Raw genomic sequence first — 10,938 nt, forward strand, 5'->3', positions numbered from 1 at the left:
GACTGTGTGAAAATTACAAAACAAAAAACAAGACGCAAATCTGCTCAACATTATTTTATTAACCTCTTTATTTCAATTTCTTGAGGTGACAAAAGATTTTTAAAGATAATTATTCAGACAAAAACAACTTTCTTTAGATCATGAGTTAATTATAATGAACCTGAGATGATTAAAGACTAAAAGCTGCTGGATTAATAAACACATTAGATCAGTTAAAAGTGAAAGTGCTTTTATTTTACAGCTAATACTTAGAAATGTGAGAACATGTGAGAACATGAGAATCGAACCTGAAGCGTCAGCGGCGGCTGTGGTCACAGGAACTTGCTGCTGCACCACAGTTGTGTCTACGAACAACGTTGTGTCAGCGTTTGTGTGTCTGTGACGACTCGATAGAAGCTTCAGACTCATCTGACTGTGGTTCACACCAGAACAGATGAACCAGGCACCAGAGGAACAACTCCCGGCTTTACATGTGGTAACTTCATGTCATTCTTCATCTGTCAGTGAGGCCTGTTTTCATGTGGTTTTCAATGAGCCAATCAGAGAAGATCAAGGAAACATGGTCAGGTCTAACCAGGGTCTAATCTGGTCTGAAGAATGTTTCTAATGTGATGATGTTGACAAGTGTCTGAATCAGCTCTGACGTCCTAATGTGACAAATACATGTTTCCATTAGTTTAAGGACCAGGAACCAGATATGAGAAATAAATTCATCTGGATTTAACACATGAAAATTTAAAAAATGAGAAAAAAATTCACCAAAGTAAAACAGTCGTCTGAATCCAGGGTTGGCATTTAGATTTTCAGTGAGAGTCCTATAGAGACTGAGACCAAACATTAGGTCCAGGTGTGAACCCTGATCTGGTCTGGGACCCATGTGACCTCATTCCTTCGGTTAATGTGAACCCACATTGAGTCCTGGTCCCAGTGAAGACCACCTTTTAACTCATTCTTTCATCCACTGGTAGAAATTAATAAGAGAAATGCAGCAGAAGTAGCATCTTCCTTCCTTCTGCTTAGCATGTAGCATGTAGCATGTTAACAGCTCTGTTGACCTCCAAGATGGCGACAGGAAGTTGACACATATTTATGCGGCGTACGTCCAAGAAATGAGATCGTCATGTGAGAGTCTTTCCATCTGGTTCCTAAATCTGGATCAAGTCTGGTGTCTCTGGTTCTGGTCCAGTGGTAGGTAGAGATCCATCAGAGTCAGCAGCTGATACAATATTCTACTGACCACATGGGGGCGCTGCTGCTGATTTACACGCAGACTGAGATCAGATCTCAAGTGTCGGCTGGGGACGCATGTGGAGACTCGTGTTCATTAATGAATTAAGACCAGGTGTGAAGACAGAGACTTAGAGACGTGAGATATGAAGTTTGAATCCATCTTTATCTGGTGATGATGGAGGAGTAGATGACGCTGTGGTGGTTCTGGTCCGGGGGAGTCCTGCTGGGTCGCTCCCTCCAGTTGTGTCGGCCCAGGGAGGCGTAGTGGATCGTCTCCTCCTCCTCCTCCTCCTCCAGAGACTCGGACTCTAAAGAGAGACAGAACCGCTTCAGTCCTGCAGCGGAAACTGCAGCAGCATCACGACCTGGACCCTCGTTACCTGTTTGTCCTCTGGACGTCTTCCACGGCTGCAGCTCCGTGTCCTCACGTCTCCCACCGGCTGCAGAGACACATGGAGGAAGAGGGAGGAGACGTCTGGAAACATGCTTCACAAAAACAACCCGACCTCCTCAGTTCTTCTTTATCCTTCCCCAATAACAATGAGTCTACGTGCTCCTATTAATGTTTGATGATCAGGATCAAGTGCAAGAAAAATATCATCACCTTTTTTTTTATTCTTTTTTTTTTTTTTTTACAAAATTATTTTAATAAACAATATCATATGTTCAATCTTTATTTTAGATTTTTTTGTTTTCTGAAAAACCTGAAAAAAAATAATTTGGGCCATTATCGATAGAAAACAAATATATATTTATATGGAATTTTACTTTAGATTAGAAAATTCTAGTTTAAGTATAAAATGATAGATAAAATTTATATAATGTTTTATAGAAAAATGTTTTTCATGATGGATGATATAAAAAACTAAATGTACTTAAAAGAAGAACAAAAGTAAATATAATTGATTATTTTTTTACCAATATAGTAAAAATTCAATAATAAATTTTAATTCAGTCAAAGAAGTCTTTAAATAATTCTTCATCTTCATTATTTTTTCTTTTATATTTATATATATTTATATATTTTTAAATATAGTAATGTAAACAAATCCAGATGTTATTTTTTTTATTATTACTATTATCACATCTAAAAAAAAATCTAATTTTTAGACTTTTAGAAATTAAAATAATGACGGCATCTACCTTCCTGTCTCTTCCTCCTCTTCCTCCTGAGCTTCATCCCGCTCAGTAGAACACAGACGGCGGCCATGAGCACGACCATCAGCGCCAACCCGACCACGGCCACCAGCAGCAGAGCTGAGGACCAGACACACAACATCTGCTCAGGAAACCAACGTCTGGAAGCTGTGGTTCAGAGCTGAGCATCCTGAGACCAACCGTTCTCTGAGCTCTTCTTCCTCTTCTTCTTCTTCTTCTTCTTCTTGTCGGCGTCAAAAACATCTGAGAAACAAGAGAGGAGGAAAATAAACTCACATGTTCTGTGTTCAGGCTGAAAAAAAAAGCTTAAATTCAGATAAAATCATCAAATATTTAAAGAAATACAGAATTAAATTATGTTTCAGTAACAGACTGGAAAAATACTGAATAAATAATAAAAATAAAATGTATTATTTACAGGTATCTGTGTATAAATGTTATAAATGGTCTGCACACACTATTTTGAGTAAAATTTCCTGAATTACACAATTTAAACAAAAAAGGTTCAATTTGCTAATAATCTGCATAAATATGGTGAGTTTATGATATAATCTTACATACGGAGGCCAGAATGAATCCAGTTATTAAATAAAGCATATCAGGATTTATTTTATTTTATTTTATTCGAACAAATACTCAACTAAGATAATTTAATTTAAAAAATAATAATTAAAATAAAATAAAAAAGTAGATCAAAGCCTTTAGATTGAAAGTTCAGCTGCTAAAATAAATTCCGTTTCAGTCTGTGTGAGGAACGAGTCTGGATTGTGTGTTTGATCCTTTAATTTTATTTCTCTTTCCTCTGTATTTTATGCATCTGTTCATTCTTACGTTTGTGTTTCTTTGAGACACCTGTTAGCTAAGGAGCTACCGTATCTGTGACCTCACAGGACGTCCTACCTGTCGCTGTAGGAGACTCTGGACTGGTCCTGGTCTCTGACTGGACGCTGGTCGTCTCTGGACTCACTGACAAACACAAAATCAGTTCAGTTCTCTGTGTTTAACGGTCAAATCTTTAACTTTATACACAATTCCCTTAAAAAAAAAGTGTAAAAGCTGCAGACTGTGTCCTGGTTTTAGCTCTGATCAGATCTGAGATCAGGTCTTTATTAATCCGGGGTGGTTACTGTAGGTTAGTCCGTCATAAAAAGTGACAAAAACTCCTGACGTCTGGATACGATGAGAACATTTAATAAAGTCACTGATCGTCTTCTCTTCAGAAAGCAGCACAAACACACAGCTTTCTTTTTTTCCCTGAGTGTCTACACACCACATACCAACCTACATATCAGTGTTACCTCCTTACACACTATTATTATAAAATAACTGCCACATCATGTGCTCTATTATTGGCCCAATTTTCTAGTATTGTCTAGTAATGTCTAGTATTATCTAGGCTTTGTGTTTTCTTCAGAGCGGAGTGTGCTGTCAGTTTGTGTTGTTGCAATGTGTGTGTGTGTGTGGGGAGGGGGTGGGTCATGACCTTTGAGGAAGAACATTTACACCCTGTGTTCGTGTTGCATGTGTCAGAACAGACACTAAAGCCATGAAACTTTCCAGTGTGTGACTCACCTGGGAGGACGGACACTTTGGCCTGCAGAACCCCGTTGCACAGATACTCTCCGGCGTCCTCTGGCTGCAGGTTCTGGATCTGCAGGCTGTCGTTGACGAAGCTGAACCGACTCCTCCCCTCCTCCTCATCATCGTCCTCCTCCCTCTCCAGTCTCACCGTCCCGTTCCTGAAGCGGGTGAGGATGGCCTCCGGCCTCCGGCCTCCCACCCTCTGGTGAAGCCACCTCTGTTTGTTCCTGGCGGAGCTGCCGTTGCAGGAGAGCAGCAGAGTCCGGCCCGCAGACACCCTGAAGGTCTGACCTGGGGGCAAACAGGCCGAGGGAGGGGGTGGGGGGTGTTAGTGAGTGGTTCATCGATATTAGGAAAAACAGTAAGTATGGCAGCAGTATAGGTCGTAAGCCCCGCCCCCTCCATGTTAGTGGGCAGGACTTGGGTCAAACTAAACTAAAACAGGGGAGCAGGAACGTCAACACAACTGAATGAGTAGTTGTGACGTAAACTATCCAACCCCCCCGGAACTAGTTCTGTGTCATGTGTCAGCAGAGAACTCTTATTCATAGATTAGCGCCAGTTAAATATAATTTCATGTGCGGGTCCAGGTCTCATCCTGACGACGTGGGTGTTGTATGTGATAAATTTACACCGTGGGAACCTTTTCTATCTTTCTTATCCATCCCTCCTTTTCCGGCCTGCGCTCAACATCCTCTTTCATTTAGAAAATGTGCAGCAACGACAGAAGTGCACACACCAAAACCGGACCAGTTAACTTCCGCCCAGACAGTTTGTGGTTTCTGCGTATTTCTGTACAGGGAGTTGTTGTTGGCTCACAATCCAGAATGATTCAGCCCTTTATTTTGGTTCCTGTTGTGACATGTAACAGTGTTTGTCAGAGCGTTGACTGACCTTGTTTACTTTATGTGAACGTCTAGTTTACCACCTTCAATTAGCTTCAGCTAGCAACCGAGGCCGAATGTGTCCAGACTAAAGCCATGGACTTGAATACACCACAGGAAGAGCTACTATTAGCTGAGAAGCTAGGAAGAGCTACTGTTAGCCGATGGGCTAGGAAGAGCTACTATTAGTTGGCAAGCTAGGAAGGTAGGAAGAGCTACCATTAGCTGAGAAGCTAGGAAAAGGTTACCATTAGCGGGGAGACTGGGAAGAGCTACTATTAGCTGGGAGACTGGAAAGAGCTACTATTAGCTGGGAGGCTAGAAAGCTAGGAAGAGCTACTATTAGCTGGGAGACTGGGAAGAGCTACTATTAGCTGGGAGGCTAGGAAGAGCTACTATTAGCTGGAAAGAGCTACTATTAGCTGGGAGACTGGGAAGCGCTACTATTAGCTGGGAGGCTAGAAAGCTAGGAAGAGCTACTGTTACCCGAGGGCCTAGGAAGAGCTACTATTATTTGGAAGGCTAGGAAGCTAGGAATGGCTACTATTAGCTGAGAAGCTCAGAAGAGCTACTGTTAGCTGGAAGGTTGGGAAGTAGTAGCTCTTCCTATTCTGACAGCTAATAGTAGCTCTTCCTAGTCTCCCTAGCTTCCCAACTCATAGAGGCTAAGAAGAGCTAGCATTAGCTGGGTGACTAGGAAGAGCTACTATTAGTCAATGCTCCTTACCAAATAAATAAAAATTGATGTGTTTGTTAAAGGTTTGTCCATGAAAAGAAAAAAAACAAAAAAAAAAAACTGTTGGCTGGATGTGAAGATTAGCTCCAGAATCTCTGTTGGTCTCTACTGGAGCATGAACTACTGGATTACTGGAGTTTATGGAGTCATAATGTTTTCCCATGATGCACCACATGCAGCTCCGCCTCCAGCGTACCTGTCAGCACCTGCAGCTCCGCCTCCAGCCTCTGGTTGCATCGATATTCTCCGCTGTCCGAGTCGTCGAGCTTCAGGAGGCAGAGGACTCCGTCAGACTTCAGGATGTAGTGCTGCCGGTCCTCGTTGGTCTGGTGGTCGCCCCGTCGGGTCACCAGGACCTTCCTGTCCCGGAGAGTCCAGACCACATCCCAGCTGTCATCAGAGCACGGCAGGCAGACGTGGTGGTCCTCCGGGACCGAGAGGCGGATCACCTCTGGAGGTCTGAGGGTTCCTGCCAGGGAAACAAAACAGGCGTTTAACCTTCATGAATGAATTCCCCATATCCGGTCCCATATCTGGTCTTTAAACAAATGTAAACATGAACCTGCAGAACAAACACATCAGGTTCAGCTGTTGATGAAGAATCTAAAACACAGGTAGCAAACATATGGCCCACGGTCCAAAAACGGCCCACCAGAGGCTCGAATCTGGTCCATGGGATACAAAGTGCAAAAATTGCATTGAAGACATTCATCATAATTTTTCCAGTTAACTGCCATCCCTTGGTTTCACGCAGCTTTGTTGAAAGAGTGACACAACACAATACAACGCTGAGACCTGAAACCAAACACAAATTGCACTTTCTTAAGAAATGTCTGGTGTTTCATTACATGTTTTGCAATGAGTTCCTGTGAAGAAACAACTGGACTGTTATGTGTAGTGTAGTGTCATCATTATTATTATTATTAGCGTTATTATTCGGGATAAATAATCTAAAACTATCTAATCTAAATGTAAACATTTATAACGTACTTCTTTGCACTAAAACAAAGGGAAACATTTGGAGTTGTGGTTGTTCATAGGTTAATACACTACTACACTACTGTGTTACTGGTCCGGCCCATTGAGATCAAACTGGGCTTAATGTGGCCCCTGATCTAAAACATAAAACATATTCTGGTTTGTGTAGAAAATAAAACTGTCATGGTATTAATCTCATTTGCTTTTCTTTCATGTTTCTGTTCTGAAAGTTTGTTTCTTGGTGGTTTTGTTTCCTACTCTGCTTCCTGTGTTTGGTTTGACCTTTTAGGCTCGGCCCTCATTAGTTTATCCTGTGTCTCATTCACCAATCAGCCCTGGTGCTTCTGTATAGTCTTTGTCTTTGTCTTGTTTTCTGTTCAGTTTTCTGTTTGTTGTTCACCTTGTTCCCATAGTTTTGTCTTTTCTTTTTCTTTGCCCGTTCCATACGTTTGGTCCTCTGCTCTACGTCTTTAACACCAGCTAATCTGGAATCTGCCCATCAACCCGACACATTCAGTTTCTATATTTGCTGCTGAGTGACTGCTCTGCCCACAGAGTCACTTCCTCTTTTATCGCATGGAAACATGTTGGCTGTCAACCGGTCAACCACAAATAGCGACTGAGCTGGAAAATAATGAAATGACTTGTCTTGATAAATTCATTAGAAAAAACTCTGACGGCGTGTTTCTCCCCTTTTGTATTTATTAATTTTTATCTTTAGGTTTTAATTTAGTTACAGAAAAAAACGCTACAGAACAGAATAACAAGTCATTTATTTTGTCATTAATTATAACTTCATCTGAATCAAATAAAGAGTAAAAAAACTCCTCGGGAAATTAATTTTACAGGTTAAAGCCTGTGACCTTCATGGTTGAAGTTTCTGCAAAGTTCCCACAGTGGGATGAAAACATTTACTCTCACTTCATACTCTATATACCTTATATGTAAAATATGCATTTAATAAATAAATACAAAAACTTGACAAACTCCTGCTGCAGTACACGCACACACACACACACACATATATATACATTAAAGCATGAAACACTCATGAAATAATCCCGTGCATAGAGAACAGACGTGTACCTGTGGAGCTTTGGATGCAGCCGAGCAGGAACCAGATGAGACAGAAGAAAAACAAACTGAGCATCTTTAAATAAAAATAAAAACCTGAAGCTGCTGCTGATCCTGATGAACGTCCGCTCCGTTAAAACTCTTTTCCAAACGTCCCTGCTTCTCTTCTTCCTCTTCCTCAACTGAAACGGGAAATGGAAAAAAAAAAAAAACTGGAGCTATGGATCGATCTGGAGAAGGAGAAGCTGTGGATGCTTCATGGTTTTAAATAGAAAAATAAAGATCAATGTAAGGAAATAAAATATGTTTTAATCAGACCTGAGAAGTGAATTAAACATCTTCATTGTCATTATTATAATCTTCTATGTGTGTAGCATCAGTCAAAGGATTTCATTAACTAAGAACAGTCACTTTTTGCTTGTTCAAATCTGCTGTTAATTTTTTTTGAATTGATCATTTTTCATTATAAATAAAGTTTAACCTCTTGAAGTCTTGTCCCTGACACACTGGATGTTGCACAGGTACATTTACAACCACGTTTAGGCTGTTAGATCCCATAATCCTGCTCTTTTGTTACCCCTGAAACATACAACTAATGTTGAGTTAGCTAGCAGTTAGCATTAGCAACATGTAAAAAGAATCCTCCAAATAATGATTAACTTAACGTAATTTCAGTCACAATTTATTCCAACTGACAACGTTATCCAGGCTCAAACTGATGATGCATTACACATTAATCTGACCTGAATGGCTATGACTGGCAGTAGCTGGTATTTGACACCAAAATATACAACAACACGACATTTTCGTGGTTGACAGTGACAGTGTTCGCCTCCAGCTTCCCTGTTTTGCCTCCAGCTAACATACTGACGTTAGGTATGGATAAAAAATAAAAGAAACAAAAAAGTAAAACAAAATCACAAAAGGAAAGTTACGTTGAGTATGAAACTCTTGTCAGTTACATTTTACTAGATAATTGCAACAGCATGTGTTGAAGTCATTGTTGCAAAACTTGTTCTGTAAAAAGTTTGTTTGCTATCATGATCAAAACCACAATTTCTGATGAACCCACATCAATTGCATGCTTAAAATAACATACTGGTCAAAGCCCCGCCCATTTCAACAAAAACCCGACCCACTTCCGGGTTAAATCCCGCCCATTCCCGGTTTAGACTCCGCCCACTCTGAGTACACACACAGATAGTTCGTATGGTTAACAGATACAGATACAGATAATGCTGTTCTTGCTCATCCCTACTATATGTATGTTATTTTTGTTTTGTTGTGTTTTGTTTTGTAGATTGTTTGGAGGTGTTTTTTAGTTGCTGGATGTATTGTTTTGTTGTGTTTTTGGGTAATTGAGTACTGCAGTGTAAAGATAACTGTGTTGGGTGTGGACTCCAGGAAGAATAGCGATGACCTTAGCCACCAAAGCTAATATAGGTCCAAATAAATGAAATGAAATGAAAAACGAATGAGTCATTTTAAGAAAATTCAGTCGGTCAAACATTGAACAGTTTATTTAATAAAGTGTAAAATAAAACAGCTCTAAATGTACTTTATAAATAAAATAAGATTTATAATAATAACAAATAAAACTATTATTTAACACACTTATTATTATTTATTGTAAAATGACAAATGAACCTCAACAACCAGAACAACTTTACTACTTTGTATTTTGTGTTTGAATGTTTATCTGGAGCAGTGTTGCCACAAATTATCGTACCAGAAGCTAAAATTTGTCGTATTTTGAGGAAAATTATCGTACAAACTCAGGAACATCTGCTACAGTAAAACATTACCACAGGTCGTTTACAGTTTAGCTCATAATGCAGTTTTACCTTTAAATAAACTAACAGCAGTCACGTATTGAAGGAGTCAAATCAAATTTTTGTACATCATGGGATTTTGCGATTACTGATCGTACAGAGGGTGAGATTATTATCAAAAAACGTCAGATTTTTAATGTGAAAATTCAGCAGTGAACAAAGAGGAACACGCTGATGACACACAGATAAAGAATGGGTTGTATTTACATCCATAAATAAAGTTTTTTCTCCAGATGAACTCCTCCAGAGGTCAGAGTTCAGCTGCTGTAGGTTTCTGCAGTAAAGAGTACGGGTTCGATGGCGACAGCCCTGCAGGTCAAGCAGATATTAGATTATAGAGGTTTATTTCTTTTTAAGTCTCTCAGATACATTGATGTAAAAAACGCATTTGATGCCATGAAAGGCAGAAATGATGAGCCACTAAAAATAATTTACCTTCGTTACTTCGTCCACTAACAGCTTGGGCACCAACCAGACAATATGGGGACACTGCAGGTAGAGTTCATGTATTTAAGTGACTGTGTGTTTGAAGGATTGTCAGTAATGTGACTGATGTCTGGTGTGTTACCGCTCTTGTGTCCTGGCACTGGCAGCTCACTGATGGTGGCGTACGTCGGGTCGTTTTGGTTCGATCCTCCTGTTCAAACGTCACCAGAAAACAAAGTGATTTTTAAAACCAGTCTCGTTTGACTTGAAGCTTTATTTTTTTATTTACTAACCTTTAGAGACCAGGCTGTAGTAAACAGCTGTTTGTCCTGCAGAGAGTTGGACACCTTCCAGAAGAAGCAACGAGGAAACAACATCATTTTTAATTAAAACCTACTGATAGCATGAATCTGTCTACTTCTGTCTCTCACTTTGGTGCAGCTTTTTCCCTCCAGGTCATCAGACGGCTGAACTCTTAATAAATATTATAATCTCTCTCTACTCTTTACTTTCTCTGTGTTCATTAGACAAGGTCAAATCAGTTTCCTCCTATGGACAATGTGACGTAATGAGTTGTGTTAACTCATAATAAATGATTGTTAGTTCTAACTGAGCTGAGTTTATTCATATTTTAAGGCAGCAGGTGATTAGATTAGATTCAGCTTTATTGTCATCACACATGTGCAGATACAGATCAACTAAATGTAGTTTAGTCGATCTAAAGTGCAGAGGAGCAGTCAGCAGTAAGAGCATGTAGCATAAATACTGAGATATATATAAGAGGTATGGTACAGGTTGGTTTATAGCAGATGGTGAATCTTTGCTGACCAAAACCACTCAAGATACATGAAAACTTTATTTTAGTTTCAGAAACATTGTAGTTTTGTTTACACACCTTCACGGTTTGTAAACAGTGTGATGTTTTTTGAGGGGCGGGGCTTAACTGGAGGCAAAATGATCTCAAACACTATAGCCTGTAAACACCGGTTAGCACATTTCAATGGACAGTTCTGGCAACAATGGACGAGGAAACAATATA

At 39.9% G+C, this 10,938-nt stretch overlaps 1 protein-coding gene across 2 annotated transcripts; it reads right to left on the minus strand.

Annotated features, from left to right (window-relative positions):
* Positions 1 to 39: 39 nt before the first annotated feature.
* On the minus strand, positions 40 to 7,813 carry LOC125020160. 2 transcript variants are annotated; one of them, XM_047605454.1, is made up of 8 exons: positions 7,654 to 7,813; positions 5,786 to 6,058; positions 3,961 to 4,260; positions 3,289 to 3,354; positions 2,569 to 2,631; positions 2,374 to 2,487; positions 1,611 to 1,670; positions 40 to 1,538 (listed from the first exon to the last, which is right to left on the minus strand). In XM_047605454.1, the coding sequence occupies exons 1-8, from the start codon at positions 7,715 to 7,717 to the stop codon at positions 1,393 to 1,395; spliced, it is 1,086 nt and encodes a 361-aa protein (XP_047461410.1). In that variant the 5' UTR covers positions 7,718 to 7,813; the 3' UTR covers positions 40 to 1,392. The 2 variants fall into 2 exon arrangements, with proteins under 2 accessions (XP_047461410.1, XP_047461409.1); XM_047605453.1 differs by having other exon boundaries at positions 40 to 1,670.
* Between the last annotated feature and the right edge of the window lie 3,125 nt (positions 7,814 to 10,938).

The sequence above is a fragment of the Mugil cephalus genome, chromosome 14, assembly GCF_022458985.1.
Source record: "Mugil cephalus isolate CIBA_MC_2020 chromosome 14, CIBA_Mcephalus_1.1, whole genome shotgun sequence".
Lineage (NCBI taxonomy): Eukaryota > Metazoa > Chordata > Actinopteri > Mugiliformes > Mugilidae > Mugil > Mugil cephalus.